Genomic DNA, 24,059 nt, shown 5'->3' on the forward strand with positions numbered 1-24,059 from the left:
AGGAAGAGCCAAAGTTGCAAATGAAAGTAGTATATTGGAGAATTCTCTCATTTGGGCAAGACTGGTCTTTCTTTTCTATTCAGACCCTAACTGATTGGAGAGGGCCACCCCCACTATAGAGGCAGTCCGCTCTACTCAAAAGTCCACTGATTTAAATGTTAATCTTAACCAAAAACACATTCATAGGAACATGAAGAATAATGTTTGACTAAACATCTGGAAACTCCCATGGCCCAGTCAGATTGACACATGAAATTAACAATCACGTTCTCCATTGCACAATAACTTGTTTTTAACTTTGCTTTCTGTGGTTAAGTAAAATATAATTTCTGTGATTTCATTTGTCTTTGGTAAGTTCAAGAAGTCCATAATTTTATGACTTACTTGTACTTAATGGTTTTAAATTCCTCTCATGCACACATCAAGTTTATTGCTTTCTAAGTTGATGTAGAAAAGAACTCAAGGTGTGTTACACAGTCTCCTTTATAAATGCAATATAATTTTTGTAATGTTAACTATAACTCATAGTTGAACTGCCTGGATTTAATAAGCAGCCAATATTCTAAAGTCCTAGTTAGAATTAACTGTGGGTTAAATATAAATTTTTAAAATCCTACTGCATTTGATGTTATTTGGAATGGTTAAAAACCAACGCATACCACATTGTGTATTTCTGTGAGAAAATACCTCCCTCAGCAGTCCATAAAGTATCTACAATATCAAGTCCCTGGACAGTTCAGGAAACCTATTTTCTGTGCAATGTAGTTGTGTTGAACGTTTGTAAGTTTAAATATAATAAGGTGTATGTATCTGTACTAAATGTTACAATTCAAGTAAAAACAAATAGTGCTTAACATTCAACAACTAAATGAGTTGAAATTTTGAAAGAGTTGGTTCAAGAACAGTAAATGACATTTAAAATAATGAATAGAGGAAGAAATAGATTATAATTTGGAAAAACATGAATTCACTCTTTTTGGGTGATTTTTCAAATGAACTAAAAGATAATTTAAAAAGTCCCTGTAAGAGGTTTGATTTTATTAGAAGTAGCTCGTTTGACTTGTCAATATTGGGATTGATCCATGCTAAAGAAGCAAAATTCTTTCAAGATTTCAAATGGAAAGTAATTTGTATGTCTTGTGGTTATTTGCGACAACTCAGTATTTGTTATCACTGATGTAAACAAAAATCAAGTCTGTAGGGGCACCTGGATGGCTCAGTCAGTTAAGTGTCTAACTCTTGATTTTGGCTCAGGTCATGATCTCAGGGTTGTGGGACGAGCCCAAGTTGGGCTCCATACTCAGTGGGGAGTCTGTTTGGAATTATTTCTCTCCTCTCCCTCTCCCCCTGCGTGCACATGCTCTCTCGCTCTCTCTCAAATAAATAAATAAATCTTTTTAAAAAATTAAGTTTATAGTTGAAAGCAAGTTGAAATAACCACAGTAAGTGACTTGACTACTTGACATTCAGTTTTTGAGACTGAGAAAAGACAATATCAGAAGCTCTCTTGGTTTGGGGATGAGAAAGAGGGTAAAGTATTGGTGAGAGAGGGAGGACTACCTAGGAGGAACTCAGTCACGTGTTGCTGCATTTAGACCAATGTTGGCATACTAGGCATAGGTCAGTCTAACCCACTGCCTGTTTTGTAGCTCTTTACTAGAATACGACCATGCCCGTTCATTTACATATTTGCCTATCCTAACAATAAAGTTGAGTAGACAAAGACTTCATGGCCCACAGTGCCAAAAATATTTACTGTCTAGCCTTTCTTAGGAAGAAAAAGTTAAATCTACGGGCTCCTGGCTGTCTCAGTGGATGGAGTGTGCGACTTTTGATCTCAGGGTTGTAAGTTTGAGCCCCACATTGGGTGTAGAGATTGCTTAAAAAATAATAGTAAAATCAAATAAAAAAAAATTAAGTCTTGGACCAGTGTTTTCATCTATACTCCTTTTTTTGTTGTTGTTTAAAGTAAAAACATAAATTTCCCCCTTAATGTTATTTGGAAAGTTCAAAATGAACTGCTGTGATTTAAAAAATTAAAGCAGGAATAATATTGAATGTTCTTTTCATTAAAAAACAGCATATTTGGGGGGTGCCTGGGTGGCTCAGTTGTTAAGCGTCTTGCCTTTGGCTTGGGATGTGATCCCAGGGTCCTAGGATGGAGCCCTGTATTGTGCTCCATGCTCAGTAGGAAGCCTGTTTCTCCCTCTCTCACTCCCCGCTTGTGCTCACTCTCTCACTGTCTCTCTCTGTCAAATAAATAAAAATAAAATCTTTAAAAAACCAAACAAACAGCATATCCTGTTGTTCTTGACAGTCACTGCCCTAGATTATCTGTGGTTTTATATACAAAGCAGAAAGAATAGTTTCCTGAGGGACAAACTGATGTAGTGGCTTCATTCTAATACTTTGACAAATGATAGTAAGAGACTTTTTCATCAACCAGAATAGTAATTTGGAATTTTATGAGTGCATCTTCTTCCTTCCCAAGTCTATATCCAGTTAAGTGAGAGGTGAGTAATAAGTAGGGGAAGTCAAGCTTTAGGGAAAGAGAAAATAGTTGAAGATGGTAGTGGGTACTGAGCAGTGTACATTTTGTGTTATATCTGTTACATAATTCTGGGTATGGTTGTAATTTTGCAAATATTTTAATGGATGATAGATTCCTGGTTAAGTAATTGGTTAACAGACACTTCTGGGTTTTTGTTTTTCTTTTTTAACTGTAAGTAAAACTTATATAAACAACATGGTGACTTTTAGAATGGTTTTTTGTTTGTGTTGAGAGAGAGAGCGTGGGGTGGGAGGGGTGGGCAGAGGGAGAGAGAGAATCTTAAGCAGGCTCCATACCCAGCACGGAGCCTATTGTAGGTCTTAATATCATGACCCTGAGATCATGACCTGAGCCAAAATCAAGTCTGATGCTTAACCGACTGAGCCACCCAGGCGCCCTAGAATGGTTATTTTTGTAATTACCAGGTATACCTGGAATTTTAATGGTTAATTTTATATTGTGGACTTTAAATACAAGGTTATTGTTTGTTTTGGTGTGTTTATGTTTTTGTTTCAATGTTCTCACTGACTCATAAGTGTTTTCCTTTTATTTTAGGAAGCTGAACAAGCAAGAACAGACTACTTCATTAGGACACTCTTGCTTGAATTTCAAAATGTAAGTATTTTCCATTTAGAGATGGTTTCTAAGGATAGTTTTTAAAGAGAAGATACATAAATTGTGTGCCATCTTATCTTACATAGTTAAGGAAGTTTGTTAATTATTTCCCTTATGTAAAATAATAAAGAAGAAAATCAGGCTGTAACATTTTATTTAGTATTTTCAGCCTTAAGCTTATCAAATTAGATAAACTAATATAAATTTTAACTTAAAACAGTTTTCCTAAATCAAATTTACTGTATTTGAAATATTTGGTTCTTTGCTGCAAATATTTTTCCTCTATTACAGTAAGCAGATTATAGCATTGTTTGCAAAATTATTATTGGCTTTTGCTAATTTACAACTTTTTAGAAACAAACCACCATCAAAGCTAAGTCTTCATTTAGGTATATATTGGTTTTACTTGAGGCCTTTGACTTTAGTGTCTCAGATCTATATAAAATGATAATTTTCTAGGAAGAAATAAAAGAAAATCTGATGGATATTAGAGAATTCTATTGGCTTCTTCCTCAATCTCTGTATTTTTATTATTTTAATTTTTTAAACCATTATGAACCATTAAGCATGGGTATCAAGTGCATCATTCTTCCTCAGTTACTACATTTGTAAACATACTTATACATCCTACCTTCCTGTTTACAAGTAGACATGGTTCCAGCACTCCATGCTTTGAGAACCACTTATCTAAAATAAGGAAATGGATTGGAGTCGGACAAGTTTGTTTCTAATTTTCTTTTTCGGTTTAAACATTCTGTTAGTCTTCTAATTACAGTAGATTTGAACACAGTGCTTATGATATATTGCTCATCCAGTTACTGCTCATAATTAAAGAATATGCACAGTGTAAGGGTTAAAGTGCATCCTCTGGAGGTACCTGGGTTCAGACCCGCATTTGTCACTTGTGAAAAATGAGGCAAATTATTTAAATCTTTCTGTCTCAATTTCCTTACCTATAAAACATGGATAGTATTAACATTAACTTCCTCATAGCATCACATGGAGAATAAATTGTTATATGTGAAGCCCTTATATTAATACTTGGTATATGAGAGTCAATAAATGTAGTTATTGTTTATTTTTTTAAGGCATTGTTAAATACCACGTAAATATCTTACAAATGACAGTAAAGTGAGATGTGCAGCTTTTCTGTATGCTTTAAAGTTTGTAGTGTCTTTTTATAACTGCTGAATTTCTGTTATTCTTGAAGGAATCTCGTAGGCTATATCAGTTTCATTATGTGAACTGGCCAGACCATGATGTTCCCACATCATTTGATTCTATTCTGGACATGATAAGCTTAATGAGGAAATACCAAGAACATGAAGATGTGCCTATTTGTATTCATTGCAGGTACAAAAGAATTTTCCAAATATTTAAATACTTTGGACTATAAGTAGGCATTATAATATGGGTGATGTTTGGTATTTTGAAACCTAATTTTTGGAATTACCAAGTGAGATATGTCATTTTATTGGTTTCCAAATAGTAAAAGCGATCTGAATCCTGAGGCAATTTTTCTTCTCTTAATTTTTAATTTACGTTAGATTCTTCTAAAAGACTTAGAAACAGTACTTATTTCATAAAACTGCTATCGGTTTCTCTAAGTGACTTGTATCTGCATTCACATTTGTTATAAAGAGTAAACGAAATTTCTCAGACTCAGAAATTTACTGGTTAATTAAATAGTTCAAAGATTTTTTTGGTGGAGACAGAACACCAAAGATAGTTTTTCTTATCCAGTAGGTCTGATTGTAATGCTTACTAGTGGGTTGAAAAGGCTGCTTTTTATTTATGGGCGGGAAAGGTGACTTGCTGATGGACATACGGGAATCAGTTAACAACTTGAATGATTAAAAAATATTTTTCTAGAGTTAATTCAGTGGTTAGTTGACCATTTAAGTAGTTGCGTGTTTAAGAAGAAAAAAATCTAATCATAGAAATTGCTTTGACTTGACTTCTTCACAGTTTAGTCACAATCATTTTTTGTTCTATCAGTGTTGCACAATCAATGTATATAGTTCAAGAATCAATTTGATAGGAAGGTTTTCCTTTAAAAAATTAAATAGACCATTTAATATTTTTTAGCAGCCAAAATAGTATTTTAACTGTAGTGACTTAGAAAACACATACATAAAAGGAAGGAAGTCACAATTCCAGTAGAGGTGCTCATTGTTAAAACTTCAGTATGTGTCCTTCAGTGTGTGTGTGTAGTTTTTAAAGAATGTTTCCCCATGTAATGTAATTGTGTACATTTTTCTAAATTATGTAATTATTCTTTCTACAATGAATTATGACTACCCTATACTTTATATTTAACTTCCATTCCTTGGCATTTACTAACCCTCCCCCATCCTTTTTCATCTATTTTATTTTAATTTTTAAAACATTTATTTATTTATTTTAATAAAGATTTTATTTCGTTATTTGTCAGAGAGAGTGTGCAAGAGCGCACAAGCAGGGGAGCAGCAGGCAGAGGGAGAAGCAGGCTCCCTGCTGAGCAGGGAGCCCGATCCGGAACTCCATCCCATGACCCTGGGATGATGACCTGAGCCAAAGGCAGATGCTTAACCAACTGAGGCACCCAGGCGCCCCCTTTTTCATCTATTTTAAATGTCCAGGTGGCTGTCTTCATGGTAAAATCTTTGAGCACATCTGTAATTACTTTATTAGGGTAGATATAAGCAAGTGGGATTTCTAAGTGAAAGAACATGAACTTTTTTCATGCTTTTAATACATATTTTAAATTTTGTTATCCATAAAGCTAATGCTAATTATGATTAGTCAATTTGTGGGGTGCCTGTTTTCCCGTACTCTCCCCAATACTATTATCTTCTTGTTTGTTTGATTTAATGCCTGCATGACAGGCCACTTTTTTTTTTTCTTGGTAGTTTATATTCTTTTGTGAATTGCTTATTTGTATATTTTTCCACTTTTTTCATTAGCAGGCATTCATCTCTTAATAATTATGTTATAGGGGCGCCTGGGTGGCTCAGTCGTTAAGCGTCTGCCTTCGCCTCAGGGCGTGATCCCGGAGTTCTGGGATCGAGTCCCATGTCACGCTCTTCCGCTGGGAGCCTGCTTCTTCCTCTCCCACTCCCCCTGCTTGTGTTCCCTCTCTCGCTGGCTGTCTCTCTCTCTCAAATAAATAAATAAAATCTTTTAAAAAAAATTGTTATAAATTCTTCCTGTATCTTTATATATTGAGGTTGTTAACTTTTAGTCATGTTGTAAGTAGCATGGTTTTTAAATGGCTTTTATTCTGCCTATCTTTTGCCACACATAAATTTTAAGTTGTTATGTTGTCAGAGCTATGAATCTTCGTTTATGTTTTCTGCCCACTGAGATGCTTAGAAAGTCCTTCTGTAACAGTAGTACATAAACTACCTTTTTTAGCACTTTTGTAGGTTTTTTTGTAAACCTATTTCTAATGCATCTGGAATTTTTTTTATGATTAAGATATGAGGTAAGAGCCCAGCTTTTGCTCTTGTTAGGCTTGCTCTCCCTGTATCATTTATTGAATGGTCTAATCTTTCCCCTTTCATGGGAAAATTCACCATTATGTAATACTGAAATATACTCAGATCTGTTTTTAAATTTTGCATTGTGTTTCATCAATCTGGTTGTGTGTGTGTCTTTGTAAGGTCACACATTTAACCGTCAAGTTTTAAATATTTGTCATTTAGCCCCTAGTAACTCAACACAATAGTCTAGAAATATTTTGATGAGGAATTGATAAATGTATCAACAGTTAAAAATTAGTATTACTAATGTCTATTAAGAGCTTTTTAAAAATCATACTAAGTTGCTTATAGATGTATTTTATCAGGAAATCTTAGATGACATGTTTGACAAACTACTGATATTTCTGAAGGTTTCAAAATATGCATTAAAATGCTACCCAACTTTTTTTCTACCTAAAAATTATTCTGGTGATGTCAGTAATGTCTTTAATTACTCCGAGTGATTCTCGGTCCTGAGGTGCATGTCTCCTATCTCCCTCTAGTTGAGAATCAGTTGCTTTAATGTACTTTGTCATGTTTTAAAATAAGAAAACCTGCAGAATTTCACTTTACATTCTCCAGGTTCTGTTAGTTCTTTAGGAGGTGAGAATGCGTGACTTGTCTTTGTTGTTCTGGTGAAATCACTGCTAGTGTTCAAACCAATTTCTAGGGCTTGTGGTAGTCCTCATCTTTTCTATACCTTTTGCAGATTGAAATGGTGTATCATTTCCTCTGCTACTATAAGGCACCAGAGCCATATTGGGTGTAAAATAAATTTCTCTCTGCAATTTACTATGTTGGCTGGACAAGATTTTCTGAGGTAGAATTAGACTTCTAAGGTAAAAGCTGCTAGGTCTTCTGTGAATCACTTAGGTATTCTCTGAATCTTGGACATTCCCTAAATTAAATAAACACAAGATACAAATACGAATGTTAAAGATGTTTGCCATGCACACACTTCAAGTTATGATTTGTTGACTAAAATAGTAGAATATTGTCAAATTTCTTAAATGATTTTTTTGCTTCTGAAAAGTTCATCCACATTTAAAATACAATTCTTTTATGACAAAAATCAAATTGTTCTTTCAAACTTTGTATTTGTAGTGCAGGCTGTGGAAGAACAGGTGCCATTTGTGCCATAGATTATACATGGAATTTACTAAAAGCTGGGGTAAGAATTTTTATATAACATTATATCCTATTGATCTATTATTATTTTCCAACTTAATGGTAAATTGCAGTAAATTATAGCATGTGTTTTGTTATACATGTTACTTTTTTAGAAATAGCTTTACTATGTAAGAAAAAAGGTAGTGAAAATGGAAAAGGTATAAATGATGTATATTACCTTGAGATAATGCATGAGGCAGCAAAGTAAACATGTTACTATGCCTTTGTTCTATGTGAATTGATACCTACATTTAGAATGTAAACTCTGGGTTGACTTTTCCAAATATAGAATCCTCATTGCCTTTTATATTTATTCTAGGTATAAGTGTAATCAATGCAATAAATATTTACGCCTAAATGGAAATGTTATTTTATAGTGGTTAAGGATGTTGAATCTGGACCGAAACTCCCCAGATTAAAATTTAGTCATTTACTGTCTGTGGGATTTTGGTCAAATTACTTAATTTCATTGTGCCTCAATTTTTTCAACTGAAAATGGGAATGATAATATTAATAACTCATAAAAAATAAATTAACCTTTGTAAAGTTCCTTAGAACTACGTGTGTCCTATAGCAAGTGCTCAGTTCAATGTTAGTTTTCATTAAAACTGATGTTACTGTTGTTACTACCACTACTATTTCAAAGACATTGTGTTCAATACTATGGAGGATATGGAGGTAAATAAAACACAGCCCTCATTATAGATTTGAAAAACACTAAGTTGTCTCATTGTATGTAGATTTGCTTCTCTTGTTGGTTCTATAGTATTCATTTCATTAGGGAGAAGTTTTTAATTCTTTATAGCTTTCTTTTAAATTATGTTTTTAAACACTGTGCCCAACATGGGGTCTGAACTCAAAACTCCAAGATCAAGAGTCACATACTCTACTCACTGAGCCAGCCAGGTTGCCCCTTTATAGCTTTAAGTTGTGTTTCTGTGAATATGTCAATCTTTATCTTGTATCAAGTAGGATTAATAAAATATTTTGGTTTTTTTTTCCCTTCTTTCCTCCCTCTGTTCTTTCCCTTTTTTCCTCTGCCTTAACATTTTTCAGTTTTGCTAGGGAATATTTAAATTTTAAATTTTCTTCAAAAGCCCTCTGGGGTTAAATTTTATTTTTGTATTCCTCAAAAATGTAATCATCTCCTGATACTCAAATGAAAATTTTTAAGTGAACAAAATATAACTAGGATTCTAACCCATTTTAACGTAAAAGTCAAAGATTAAAATTGGGATGGAAATGCCAATAAGCAGAATAAATATCTGGTCATTCCAGAAGTTATGTATTTTGAACGTAGTCCTCATTTGATTGTGTTTGGCTTAACATATATATAATCTGTTTTAGGTTAGGACTTGATGTAAAAATCTTTTTTTTCTTTAAGATTTTATTTATTCACGAGAGAGAGGGAGAGAGGGCGCGCGCGCGCCCGCGGCCCCCCCCCCCCCCACGAGCAGGGGGGAGGGGCAGAGGGAGAGAGAGAAGCACACTCCTCGCTGGCAGGGAGTCTGAATCCTAGGACCCCGGGATCATGTCCCGAGGCAGACACTTAACCGAGTAAGCCACCCAGGCGCTCTGTAAAAATCGTTTGTTGTATATAAAGCAGTAAATCTGGGAATCATTTTTAACTCTTCCTTACACTCCAAAATATTCCTGTTGATCAAGAAGTTCTAACAGTTCTGCCTCAGAAATGTGCCTCAAATCTGTTTGTATCTTTGTCTTCTTTTAGATTCCTTCGGTAAACTTCTACTAGTTTCTCTCCTTCAGACTCTCCTCTTCCCTGCTGCAAAAGCAGACTGAATATCAAATCTGCTCATGTCAGTGTTACCTACTGTAGTAGTTCTAATTCCATATGTACCAAACAATTGTCAGGGATGTTTCACAGTCTCCAGATACGTAGCTGAGGGATCTGTATTTTTACCAGCTTTCTTAGCTGGTCCTCATGTAGCCAGCCCAGGAAATTGGGGCCTGTAGAATGAGTTCAAACGCTATTATGTTTACAGTGGGAGTCCAGGTAGCCTTGTCTTCTTTCCTCCTTAAATACCTATCCTTCTTTCAGTTTTAGGCTGTATCCACATCAAGCTTCTCAATTCCCCAAATAGATTAACATTTAATCTGCAGTGTTTATGTATATTTCCTCCACACACCAGACAAAGTTAGTCACAGCATCTTTATTCCCACTGCACTGTAATTATACCTTGGCTGGATATTTATTTGTTCACTTACCTCACTAGCTTGACTGCTGAGGGTCCAGATAACTGTCTATCCAATGCCAACAACAGTGTCTGATGGATGGTAGGTAGTGCTCAGTAAATGTTTTCAGTCATCCAGCATGTATATAAGGTCTGTTTGAAAAGTTAAAGGTCTGTATGAAAAAGAGTTGATGTATTAAATTCTTTGTTTTAGAAAATACCAGAGGAATTTAATGTATTTAATTTAATACAAGAAATGAGAACACAAAGGCATTCTGCAGTGCAAACTAAGGTATAGTTTTTTGTTTCACTTTATGAGACTGTATTTTTTTAAATGCCTTCTTGGTTTTTTAGGGTTTTTTTTTTCCAAATGTCTTTTCCCTTGTTTATTTTCCCTTGTTTATCATGTCATCTCCCTAATAGGAGCAGTATGAGCTTGTTCATAGAGCTATCGCCCAACTGTTTGAAAAACAGCTGCAACTATATGAAATTCATGGAGCCCAGAAACTTGCTGATGGAGTGGTACGTGTTCTTGGCCTATTAATTTTAGAAAACTTTTCTTTCCTTTCTCTTTCTTTCCTTCCTTCCTTCCTTCAGATTTTTTTTTTTTTTTTTTTTTTAAGTAATCTTTCCGCCCAACGTGGGGCTCAAACTTAACCCTGAGATCAAAAGTCCCATGCTTTACTGACTGAGCCAGCCTGGTGCCCCGAAAACTTTTTTTTTTTTTTTAACCAAGATGTAATATTTAGCTTTTTAACTGTCATCTGTGTTTTACCTAACATGAGAATATCCGTAACAGTTGTTATTTTTATTTAACCTTGGTTTTGTTAACTCCTTTCCTTCTTCCTGTTTGACTCTCTCCATTGTCATGGATATTTAATGACTCCAGTACAAGTTAAATAATATTCAAAATAGAACATAGTTAGGAAAATAGGTCTTACGTCAAAAATCTTTACTGTTTCAAATGTAAATTACTTTTAAAAACATTAACTGCATCGTTCTTTCTTTTCTTCTACCCCTCACCTAAGTAATTTTAAGTTGATTCTACATGAATTAAATTGTGTTCTTGGTCATAATGATACAAAGTTTTGTAGTTAATTTTGCACAGGCTTTTAAATTAAGTAGAATTATAATGCTGCAAGTCCCTTTTTGGCATGTGTTTTAGTTCAATGTCATTTTAGCCTTAAAAGATCTTATTGGAAGTTGAAACTTTTGACCTGACAAAAATACTTTATTCTCATAGTGTTTTCATGTCTGCCTCTGTTTTCGAACTAGTTCTTTTATTTGCTCTTTCTGTAATCATCTTGTCCTTGAAGGTATTGGGCTATTTTTTGGATAAAAAATTTTTTTTTTAAGATTTTATTTATTTGTCAGAGATAGAGAGCACAAGCAGGGGGATTGGCAGGCAGAGGAGGCATAGGGAGAAGCAGGCTCCCTGCTGAGCAAAGAGCCGGATGTGGGACTTCATTCCAGGACCCTGGGATCATGACCTGAGCCGAAGGCGGACGGTTAACCAACTGAGCCACCCAGGCGCCCCTGGATAAAATTTCTTTACCTTTTTATCCCTGAACCTAAGATAGCCATCACGTGATAAATCAACTTAGCCTTAACAGCTGAAGTAAAATAAGGAAATGAGTTGCAAAATTTATAACCTTTGTTTTCCTTTTCTTCTTCACATTGTTTTTGGCATTTTCCCAGACTATTTGAAATTTTTTGGTTTTATAAATGAGAGACTTGTTACCAAACGCTCATCTCAGTGTCTTAAAATAATCTAGTATTGATCCATGAGTTTTAGGGGCTATGTAGTTCCCTTATTAGCCAAGTGATAATTGTAGATTTTTAAGATAAATATATGTGACCTCATTTTTTATTTCCTGTATTAATATAGAAATTGTTGTGCAACTAGGCCTTACATGTTGCCGTCTTTTTCCCTTTAGTTTAATTAAAACCTGTTACAATCTGTGCTGAATGCAGCCAAATATTATATAATATAGAATAGAATGCTTTATATATTATTGTGTATAATGTTATTTAAATTGAGGTTCAGTTAATGCTTCAGAAAGCTAAATAGGCTATGCTTTTTATTTTAATCTTAAGTGGAAAAATATTTGTAGTTTTAATAAACACCAGATTAATTTCAAAGTTAAAGTTTCTGTACTTCAGAAATGTAGGTATTTTAGATTTCCATTTCCTTTATTATATTCAAGTGAAAAATATTACGATTACATTTTTCAAATGTATAGAAAATTCTTCATTTTTTATTGAGATATAATTGACATATAACATTATATTGGTTTCAGGTATACAGCATAGTTATTTGATATTTGTATAGATTGTGAAATGATCATCACAGTAAGTCTAGTTAACATCCATTACCACATGTAGTACATGTTTTCTTTTCTTGTGATGAGAACTTTTAAGATTTATTCTCCTAATGAACTTTGAAATATGCAGTACAGTATTATTATTAAGTATAGTCACCGTGCTGCACATTATATCCCATGATTTTTTAATTTTATAACTGGAAGCTAGCATCCTTTAATGCACTTTACCCATTTTACCCACCTCCCAACCCCCAACTCTGGCAAGCACCAATCTGTTATTTTGTATCTAGGAGTTCAGTTTTTTTGTTTGTTCTTAGATTCCACATATAAGTGAGATCATACAGTATTTGTCTTTCTCTGTTTGACTTCTTGTACTCAGTATAATGCCCTCAAGGTCCATCCATGTTGTTGCAAATGCCAGGAATTCCTTCTTTTTTATGGCTGAATGATATTCCATTGTGTGTATATGTCACATTTTCTTTATCCAGTCTTCGATAAATGGACATTTGGGTTGCTTTCATGTCTTGGCTCTTGTAAATAAGGCTGCAGTGAACATGGTGGTACATACACTTTTTTGAGTTTGTGTTTTCACTTCCTTTGGATAAATACCCAGATACGGGATTATTGGATCATATGGTAGTTCTTTTTTTTTTTTTTAATTCTTTGAGGACCCTCCACATTGTTTCCATATGGCTACACCAATTTACATTCCCACCCACTGTGCATTAGGGTTTCCTTATCTCCACATCCTCTCCAACACTTGTTATTTCTTGTCTTTTTGATGCTAGCCATTCTAACAGGTCTCAAGTCTCATTGTGGTTCTGATTTGCATTTCCCTAATGATTAGTGATGTTGAACATATTTTCATATATTCCTGTTGACCATCTGTATGTCGCCTTTGAAGAAATGTCTATTCAGGTCCTCCGGCCAATTTTAATCAGGTTGTTTGTTGGTTTTTTTTGCTATTTAGTTCTCTTATTTCATAGGCTGCCTTTTCATTTTTTTGATAGTTTCCTTTGCTGTGTGGAAGCTTTTTAGTTTGATGTAGTCCCACTTGTTTATTTTTGCTTTTGTTGCCTTTGCTTGAAAATAATTTTAGTGCAGTATTCAGTGCTGTACTTTTAAAGCTTTTAAGTATATTTTAGTAATCTCCAGAAAATGATATGTGATAAATACTACATTGCTCTTTCATCTCTGTTTTCTCATTACCTGATTCTTTTTAGGTTTTTTTTCCATAAATTAAACTTCCATTTTACTAGTCTGAACTTCACACTAGGATTGTAATTTTGTTACAGATTGTTTCTGTCTAATGGGTCAGAGGTTCACAGATAGCTAAGGAATAGAAGAAAGATCATATAGATGTTATGGGATGAGATGAGATATCACCTAATGGCAAAGTAGTGGTTATTTCAAATCCACTTTCTTATCTCATTGCCTGGTACATAGGAGACACCCACTAAATGTTTGCTAACTGAACTTGAAATGTTAGATTATGTCCTTGCTGACATGGTGACTGCTGAATTACCTTTTGGGTAAGATGGATATTTCTATTTTGTAAAAAGGAAAAACAATTTTCATGGAATCCATTCCGAGGAAATTGTATTTGGTAAGAATAAATATTTTGCCAAAGGTTGTAATACTGTAGTGTCTGACACTATATAACTATATAACTCAATGGATGAATGGTTTTAAAAAGTAGAAGGACAAATAGATAGAAGAAAAGATAGCTTATCATTCTAGGTAATTTTTTGATAGTGTCCTCTTAAGAAATCTTGTTTTCTAGGTATTTCTGAATCTAGGTGACTGTTTTTATAGTAGGTTTATATGTGGTTGGAGATCATAAACCCCAGTCAGAAAAAATGTGGAATCTAAAAAGTTGGGGAAAATCATCTTAGAACTGTATGGTTGAGTAAAATGATTTGAAATATATTACTTAGCTTTCTGAACCCATGCTGTGAGAAACATTTATAAATCTATTTATTATTTCTCTAACAATTTAAAGGTAAAGTTTAAAAAAACAGACAAAAAAACTCTTAAACTATATGTTCCAAAATTATTTTGATAGAAATTTTGGTTGGAATGCTGATCAACAATATAAGACTCTGTAATAAATGATATTTGTTAGAGGTATTTATGACTAAGATGACTTTCCAGAGTAGGAGATCTAAAGAGAAAGTTTATTCTGGAATCGACTAGCCTATTGATTTGGGATTTAGAAACACTTCAGTAAGCAAACATCTGTAAGATGTACATGCATGTCTTTTTATCTTGTATATAAAAGACTACTATCAGTTATCAATATCAGGATTTTCAATTCTAGGATAATGGAGTAATAGCAACAATAGTTTGTGTTATGGTCCTTCTATTGTTATTTTACATTTTAGATGTGATATTGAATTCTGAATATTTTTTCCTCAAATGTAATGTCCTTTATTTTTAAAGCACTTTAATATTTATTTTGTTCTGCAGTTGATAATATATCCTTAAGTATTTGATATTTAGGTTCTGATTTTTTTTTGTGGCCTCTGATACGGCTATTTTGTAGTAAATATTAAGACACAAAATTAGTGAAATGGGCGAAGGCAGTCAAAAGGTAAAAAAAATAATAACTTTAGCAAGCTCTTCTTAGAAACAAAAGAATATACTAGAACCTAATTTCAGTGGATTATTTAATTTCTGAAATTTCTCTCACCTTCAAAAGTTGGTGATTGTTTCAGTTGGTAACAAAAGCCCCTTAAGAGAGCCGTATGCATTAGGACAAATGTGGGGACAAAAGCTGTAGTTAATAGTGTCAAAGGTATGAGTAGAGCATACATTATCGTAGGTAAAAATAAGGAATCTAAGAAGAACATTGTCCTACTCTGAAGTCCAATGACCGGGAAGGTTTGTTCATGTTGTGTAGGCAGTGGTTCTCTGAGTTGCATTTCTATACTGCCACACTGATTTCTTTCATCATATGAAAGTCAGCTTGTTCCAAAGTCTTACCTCCCCCCAAAGTTCTTTTTCCTCTTTTGGCCTTTTCTATTAATGGTTCCACCATTCTCTCATTTATCCAAAACGAGAAATTATTCATGACACCTCCTTTCCTTTGTCATATTTGTTTGAAAATGCCCTTAATTTCTTTTCTTGTTCCCTTCCCACCTGCTCCCTTCCATACTCTGTTCTTTTTTTTCCCTCAGTATCTTACCTCTTTATTTTTAAGATTTTATTTAGTTATTTGAGAGAGAGAGAGAGCAGGAGCAGCAGAGAGGGTTAGAGGGAGAAGGAGTCTACCCACTGAGCAGGAAGCCCCCTGTAGGGCTCGATACCAGGGCCCTGGGATCACGACCTGAGCCAAAGGTGGATGGCCAACCTACTGAGCCACCCAGGTGCCCCTCTTAACCTGTCTCTTATTGTCATTCTACATACTGCCTTAATATTCTCAACTTCTTAATATTTTTCAGCTATATTCTAATATTCTCACCTTTAAATAATATCTCCGATTTCACCACTTTATGATTTTTATCATTACCCCTTTATTTTTTAATTTGGTAATATTACTAGACTATACTTCTTGGAGTTAAGTATTATGTACTTTACATTTTTGTATCCTCTCCAGTGCTTACTGTTTAGTGCATCTCACATATTGATCCACATTGCCTTACCTGCTATTCCAAAATCCAGAATGCTCTGAATATCTAAAGTTGTGGGGGAGGGGAGAAAGAAGAGAAGGGGGGAAAAGAGAGAGTGAAAGTGTTGGTTTGGTATTATAGCTATTTGGCAGCAGAACCTGACTTGACATGACTTGAGGCTATATTGTACTATAAAAAGTAGCTGTGTTTTAAGGTTAGAAGCATTTTCATATGGGTCACCCTTAACCTTTATTTAACCTACTTAATGTGAATGTACAGATTTTGATAACAAAAATATTAACGAGTGTTATGGGTGTATATTTGTAAGCAGATGAATTACTAATATGTCAGAGGTATTTTTATGATGCAAAGAATGTCTAAATTCTGGTGATGTCTGAGGATCTAAAAGTGTGGCATCCAAAAGACCTGATTTACCTGAGGCAACACCAATTAATATTTGTCTAGGTGTAATAATAATTAGTGCTCCCACTTTCATTCTCAAAGAGCCCTGATTTGGACAGTAAATTACATGGCTACCCTACCTTAGCAGATATCCCTGCACCAGATGCCTTCGTTATGGTAGGTGGCTTTGATAAGAATGAAAGCAACTGTTCTCATGATGTTATTGTTGTTCAGGTCAGAGTAAGATACATAGTTAAGATGCGTAAATTGCATCTAATACATCTGATTATGTATCAGGATACAGGGTGCACTAAAAATTGTGGTAAAGTTGAGATGTCTGTTTTCCTTAGTTGGGAATACTTAGGGGGGAAAAAGTCACTTGTAAGAAACAGTTACAAAGGCAAAGAAGGTGCTATGATGGACACAGTAGAAGTGTCTTTTGATGTAAAAAAAAAAAAAGGCAACTACAGTTTCAGAGTTCTTTAATCATAGTGTATGTAAAGATAGCTTTTTTTTTTTTTTCTAAAATTAATCTGAGATATAGGCAAGGGTGAAAATCATTCTTGTCTTCTGGCCCATTAACATACCCTAGCTGGATAAAAATGAGGTACTTCCTTGAGGATGAAACTAATTCAAGGCAATGTTTTATATAATAATTTCACAACTTTTCTATTCACGATCCTAAACACAACCTAAGATTCTTAAAACTGTGTTGACTCTGGAACATCCATGTTAATGAATAGAACAAGGATATCCCTGAATGGGCTGTCTCTGCCTTTTTGGGGTTTATTTGGTCAGGGAGTGATAATAAGGGCCATATATGCTAATGGAGCAGGGCACTCCATAGTGATAAAGGGTAGAGCAAAGAATGATTACAATGAGATCTGAGACCTGTTTAGAAGTACTAGGTAGCAATAGGAATCCTGAAAAATTGGGAAAAGTAAAAGATATAAGGCTTATTTTGTTGGCTTTTTCCCCCCTCTCTGCACATGTTAAGATTCTACTGGTAGTGATGCCTGAAAAAAGCTGAATCTTCTTTGATCTTTATTTTCTTGGAAATCTGTTTCTTTACAGTAGCATTTGAAATGTGTTTAAATGCCATGGTACACAATTGAGTTTTCAGTAACTGGAGATAGACTGAGTTTGCTTTTGTTTTTGTTTTAAGTTTATTTATTTTTTTAGTAATCTCTACATCCAACGTGGGGCTCAAACTCATGACCCTGAGATCAAGAGTCACATGCTCCTTTGACTGTGCCAGCCAGGCACTCCAGACTGTTTTTTGATATTAATCTCTCTCATTGAAGTTTGGCCCTTTCAGCTAAAATATAGAGAATATGTTTAAAACCCATTTTGTTATTTGGGAAAATTGGCATTATTTTAAAAATTGAAAAGCCTAGAAACAGTTTATGTGAAACATGAGAAAGGAAAATAATTTTTCTTTTAACTTTAATGAAGCATTTCTTTTTTTCCTCAGCAGAATGAAATTAACACTGAAAATATGGTCAGCTCCATAGATCCTGACAAACAGGATTCGCCTCCTCCAAAACCACCAAGGACCCGCAGGTATTGTACGTCACATTTTCTTTGAAAGGATATTTTTATTTTACTCACTGTTAAATAAAACAAAATCTGAATATTTCCAAGTTATTTTTATAACTTTTATCATTCTTTTATCTTGGGACTAGCATGTGTATGGCACTAATTTGTTACTGGTGTACTAAAAATTTTGTTTCACTTTGGGTAAAATCTCAGTAGTACACTGTACCAGAGCAGTGAAGTAACCGTGAATTGACAATAGCTCATACTTGGTATGTAGTACAGTTAAATTTTTAAATATTCTAAAGATTTCAGTTTTTGTGTAGTGACTAAAAAAGTTATATTGTCAAAAATTGTGTGCACATTGAAGAAATTATTTAATAACATTTTAGCAAAGATGAGTTTTATTTCTCTCAGCATTTTATTACTTTCATACCAAGCTCATTTATAATAAAGTTAAGATATATTCTTGTATCCCTTTTTGTTTCTTTTTTCTTTTAAGGTAGCTGTTGGGTCAGTTATGTGGTAGTATAGAAAGAATATAGACAGAATCAGAAAGCTTTAGTTTCAGGTCCTTTTCACCCATTTACTACCTTTGAGGTTGTGATTCAGTCACTTAACTTATTTGGTCCTGCACTGGTTTTGGCTTTTTTGTTTAAGTATTGTCCTAAGGATGAAATGAAATAAACTATGTGAAAATGCTACATATGGGACTTGGCACATATTAGATTTCCATTACATGATAGTTTTCCCATTACAGTGTAGAATTAAAAATGGTGTTAATTGAATTACTTCTAAAAGGAGTCACAGTAGAACATCTGTAAAAATAAACTATTAGAATGACTTATACAGGGTCTTGTCTTGAGCAAAGATCTGCCCAAAATGATTGGCCTTCCCTCAAAGTAGGACTTCTTTTATATAGGATTCACCGTTGTTGTTGGTTTTTTTTTCCCTTAAAAGTTTGATAGAAGTTGGGGCGCCTGGGTGGCTCAGTTGGTTAAGTGTCTGCCTTCAGCTCAGGCCATGATCTCAGGTCCTGAGATCAAACCCTGCATCAGAAGCCTGCTTCTCCTTCCCCCTCTGCCTCTTTCCTCCGCTGGTGTGAGTGCACGCGTGCTCTCTCTCTCTCTTTCGTCTCTCTCTCAAATAAAGAAATAAAATCTTTTTTAAAAAAAATCACTAGCATTGTTATAACATCTACTGTATATGTTTTCTTCCTTTTTTGTATTCTCTGTACATTCTGTAGATAGTCAATGATATGTCAGTACAATAAGTGATGTCATGAACTCATTAATTTTTACAGTAATCTTGATCACAGGGATACTAATATAGCTGCTTTGTAAAGGAATTGACCTGCATACGCTAGCAGAGGTCAGCTGAGAACACATATCTCATCTTCCAGTCCAGTAATGCTTTTTTCATTATATGGTATTACTTTCCTAGAAGAAAGCAGAGTAATGAAGGTTTTTGTTTTTAAAGAGTTATGTTCTAATTTTTTGGTTGTCATTTCCTTTACTCCTATACTCTTTCCACCCCATATGGAATCCAGCCTAAATTATTTTAAGAAAAGTAATTTTCTGATTTTAAATAACATCAATTTGAAAAAAAATATAGAGTCACTCATCTTAAGACTTGGTCAAATAAATGTAAATTTTCTTTATTATAAAGTCCAAATGTTTTTGTGTGAAATTCTGGGCCTTCAGAGTATAGCTTCAGTCTACCTTTTTAGCCTTATTTTTCACTATTTCTCCAAACTGTTGTGTTCATTGTTCTGTCCTCTTCTGGCACTGGTACAATGCCTACTATGTGGTAGGTCCTGAATAATTTGCTTTGTTTAAAGGAAAAATATGTCTTTCTCAAAATAGATTATATTAAAACCAATATTTACAGTGAGAATTATGCAAGTCATATCATATCTATTCAGTGGAATTTTTTTACATCAGAATATCTAGCAAAAAATGAGTGTTGAACACTGCAGTGGAAAATCCATATGTTGCATGTATTTTTTTGTGGCTGGGCTTATAGTAAGTGCTGTTTAAGTGTTTTAAGCCTTGTTCCAACCTTAAATCAAGGAAGGATAAGGGGAAAAAAAATCTGTTAGTGTAATTACCAATCACATTTAAGTAGCCACAAAAACCCACAAAGGGACACAAGGAAACTTTTGGGGGTGATGGATATATGCTTATTACCTTGATTGTGGTGATAATTTCATGGGTATATGCACATTGACAAACTCATCAAATTTATAGATTAAATATATTGGTTTTTGTATCTCAACTATACCTCAGTAAAGCTGTTTTTAAAAATGCGAGTAGCTGAAAATGTATTTATTCTTTAAATGTCAGCATCCTGCACAGACTGCGTCCAAAAGCACTTAGAAAATTATTGGTTAAGGGGCGCCTGAGTGGCTCAGTCAGTTGAGCGTCTGACTCTTGATCTCATCTCAGGTCATGATCTCATGGGTTGTGGGATCAAGTCCTGTGTCAGGTTGCAAACTGAGTAGGGAGTCAGCTTGAGATTCTTTCTCTCCCTCTAGCCCTTCTCACCCACACGTGTACACATGCACACGTGCTCTCTCTAATAAGTCTTTAAAAAAAGATTAGTGGTTAAATAAGGCTGCTTGAACACATTTAACTCTGGTCCCTCCCTAAACTTCCTAAAATTGTAGTGAAGAAATATAAAGATTAAAAAACAAAATTGGAGAGGGGATAACATCAGATATGTCAACAAAATTGTGTAAAGTGGAAAGCACGTCGGCTAGTGAAAAGGGACTTAACAGAGAAAGCTAAAACTTGCTTTCATGTAGGTGGGGGAAGCCAAAAAGAAGCAACATGATTTTCCAAAGAACCCCCAGAAAACCTCAGAAATTGGAAGTCCTCCTTAAGCCTGGTGTATAGGATGGGACTAAAAACAAGGAGAGTACCTAAGTACTCTAAATACTATTTAGAATATTAATGAGTTCATGACACCAGATTCCTTACATTAAATTGAGCAAATGACTGCCTCTCCCACATTTGGGCACACAGGAAGGATTTGCTCTGGAGTAGTTGAACCCAGGAGTCTCTGGATTCAAGGACATCAGGTCCAAATGATGGTGGGTTTGTAGTGCCTTACTGAAAATAGGCATTTGTATGCTGAATGGTCAGATACTCCAACTCCCTTGCTCCCAGATAGGTGGTGGGAGACAGAATCTCCCTCTTGAAAAACTAACCAACCCAAGAGATGAAATGTATACTTATTCATGGTTGTGGCCCACCAGTGATTTGCAAGGGCTGTACTCCGTCACCATCCAGTTAGATGACCACTAAGCCACAAGTCTCAAGCCCTCCCCCTTATATATATGTAGACATCTTCCAGTCATTTTTAATTTTCCATTCTTTTTTTCCCTAAAGATTTTCTTTATTTGAGAGAGAGCGTGAGCCGGGGTGGGGAGGAGCAGAGGGAGAAGCAGACTCCCTGTTGAGCAGGGAGCCCGATGTGGGGCTTGATCCGAGGACCCTGAGATCATGACCTGAGCCAAAGGCAGACACCTAACTAACTCAGGCACCTGCCTCCTATATATAATTCTTAAGCAACTGAGGCGATAGAAAGGAAAACAAGGAAGTGTAACTAGAAAAAGTAAGATGGGACCTGGAAAACAGGAGAGAGTGACACAGGAGAGAACGTCATCTCTGCGATGGCCTAGGTAGTCAGTGGTACACACTGGAGCACGAGGCCCAAGGATCTAAGAGGAACATCTGTGGTATTAATAATTACCTAGTGTGCTTGATTGACCAATTGAGAGGAGGTGTACAAATCTGCAAGAAAGTTCGAAGAATGGCTGAATTACTGGTGATACATAGAGACCATCTGAAACCCAAGACAATTTTAGAGAAAAACAAGAAATTGTATAGGAAATCATGGTGTCATTTGTAAGAATAATATCTATAGTCGTAAGATTGAACTAGCTAGGGGCGCCTGGGTGGGTCGGTCAGTTAAGCGTCTGCCTTCAGCTCGGGTCACGATCTCAGGGTCCTGGGATTGAGTCCCGCATCGGGCTCTCTGCTCAGCGGGGAGTCTGCTTCTCCCTCTGCCTCAGCCTCTCCCCCTGCTTGTGATCTGTCTCTCTCTCTCTCTCAAATGAATAAATAAAATCTTTAGAACAAAACCAAAAAAATAAGATGAACTAGCTTAAAGTTACAATAGAACAGTATTGAGAAGAGAGAAAAGATACATAGTAGGAAGACAGTGGAGAATGTGTGATGAAGTAGATCAAGAAATAGCAGTTTATGCATTTTGAAATAGTGGAGATGAATCTCAGAAGCAGCTATTTAAGAAAGCTGAAAGTTCATGTCTCTGGATAGCTGAAGGGAGGAGACTGCTGTTTTTCATTAAAATTCTTATATTTGTAAATGTATTTCCTTATTAAACATTAAATTTTGTTTGACAGTTTATAATTATTTATAAAAGGATGAACATTCTTATGATGCCCTTTTCCTAATGTTTTTCAGTTGCCTTGTAGAAGGGGATGCCAAGGAAGAAATACTTCAGCCACCAGAACCTCATCCAGTGCCACCCATCTTGACACCCTCTCCCCCTTCAGCTTTTCCAACAGTCACTACTGTGTGGCAGGACAATGACAGATACCATCCAAAGCCAGTGTTGCACATGGTTTCATCAGAACAACATTCAACAGACCTCAACAGAAACTATAACAAATCAGCAGAACTTCCAGGGAAAAATGAATCAACTGTTGAACAGATGGATAAAAAATTGGAGCGAAATTTAAGTTTTGAGATTAAGAAGGTCCCCCTCCAAGAGGGACCAAAAAGTTTTGATGGGAACACACTTTTGAATAGGGGACATGCCATTAAAATTAAATCGACTCCACCTTGTGTAAGTGATAAAATCTCTAAGTCACAGGAATTGAATTCAGGGGATCTAAAAGTTGATGGTGTTTCTCAGAACTCTTGTGTGGACTGCAGTGCAACACAGTCAAATAAAGTTCCACTTATCCCACCAGAAGAATCACAGAAGAATTCAGGCACACCTCCAAGGCCAGACCGCTTGCCTCTTGATGAGAAAGGACATGTAACGTGGTCATTTCACGGACCTGAAAATACCCTACCCAGGCCTGATTCATCTGAAGGCAAACCCTCAGATAGCCACTGTCAAGCAGTGAAAACTGTGAGTCTAACACCAAGCCCCACAACACCAGTTGAAACCCATGATCTTACAGATCATCATAACAGTTCGCCTCTATTCAGAGCACCCCTCAGTTTCACTAATCCTCTTCACTCTGATGACTCAGACTCTGATGAAAGGAACTCTGATGGTGCTGTGACCACGAATAAGACGAATATTTCAACAGCAAGTGCCACAGTTTCTGCTGCCACTAGTACTGAAGGCATTTCTACAAGGAAAGTATTGCCAATGTCCATTGCTAGACATGATATAGCAGGAACAATACATTCAGGTGCTGAAAAAGGTAATAATAACAGTATCTAACACTTAAATATTTTTACTGTGTGCCAGTCACTGTTTTAAGCACTTATCTATATTAATTCATTATGTTTTATTTCACATTTCACTCTAGCATCTACAGCAGAATTTCATTATTTTACATACTTTTTTAAAGTAAGCTTTTATTTATTGTTACCTTAATTTGGTTAATTGCATTACTAGGTTTCGTGTTTCCCAGGTATTTCAGTTGTTGTAAGTGAAAATTTTTGTGCTTCCCCCCTCCCTCCGGTGTTATAGTTTTTAGTATTTTATGTGGGTCAAAAATTTAGCTGACTGAATAATTAGAAATAATGTAGGGAAGATAGAATTGCTTAAAGTAACAGTGACGCAAATAATGTAGAATGGCTTGATGGGCCGTATAATTTCATCCGCCTTTATCACAAGTACTGGTTCATCATCTTTTTATGCTTAACTAGAGAATGCCTTTTAAAAAAATTCTCTTCACAAAATACTTGGAAATGAAGCTACTTTCAACTCTGAGATTAGCCAAGAAGCAAAATTGCAACTACTCAGCAGAATATAGGAAATTTAATTCAGTCAGTAGTGAATGTGTTATATCCTCCTTATCTAAGTCATTGATACTGTTATTTAATTAATGACTCTCTTTTTAAAACTGTCTTAGGTTTTCAAGGTGATATGTGCACTTGGTTCCC

General features: G+C 35.1%; 1 protein-coding gene and 1 long non-coding RNA gene across 9 annotated transcripts in view; one reads left to right on the top strand and one right to left on the bottom strand.

The window, feature by feature from the left end:
- The window catches only part of PTPN12 (protein tyrosine phosphatase non-receptor type 12), an 85,180-nt gene that overhangs the window by 51,903 nt on the left and 9,218 nt on the right, over nt 1-24,059 (top strand). For 3 of the 5 annotated variants that reach the window (XM_026504326.4, XM_057304509.1, XM_057304507.1), the window contains 7 exons: nt 3,107-3,166; nt 4,377-4,519; nt 7,774-7,840; nt 10,246-10,323; nt 10,455-10,553; nt 17,843-17,931; nt 22,395-23,371. In XM_026504326.4, the coding sequence (XP_026360111.1) occupies nt 3,107-3,166; nt 4,377-4,519; nt 7,774-7,840; nt 10,246-10,323; nt 10,455-10,553; nt 17,843-17,931; nt 22,395-23,371 (1,513 nt within the window). The remainder of the gene's footprint in view (nt 1-3,106; nt 3,167-4,376; nt 4,520-7,773; nt 7,841-10,245; nt 10,324-10,454; nt 10,554-17,842; nt 17,932-22,394; nt 23,372-24,059) is intronic. The other 2 variants (XM_026504336.4, XM_057304508.1) reach the window with 1 other exon arrangement.
- Nucleotides 1-24,059, bottom strand: part of LOC113259124 (uncharacterized) — a 104,435-nt gene that overhangs the window by 17,101 nt on the left and 63,275 nt on the right. For 2 of the 4 annotated variants that reach the window (XR_008956455.1, XR_008956457.1), the window contains exon 4: nt 3,453-10,204. This is a non-coding gene — a long non-coding RNA (uncharacterized LOC113259124). Of the gene's footprint in view, nt 1-3,452; nt 10,205-24,059 lie in introns of those variants that run through there. The other 2 variants (XR_006410052.3, XR_007188236.2) reach the window with 2 other exon arrangements.

Source organism: Ursus arctos, unplaced genomic scaffold (assembly GCF_023065955.2).
Source record: "Ursus arctos isolate Adak ecotype North America unplaced genomic scaffold, UrsArc2.0 scaffold_3, whole genome shotgun sequence".
NCBI lineage: Eukaryota > Metazoa > Chordata > Mammalia > Carnivora > Ursidae > Ursus > Ursus arctos.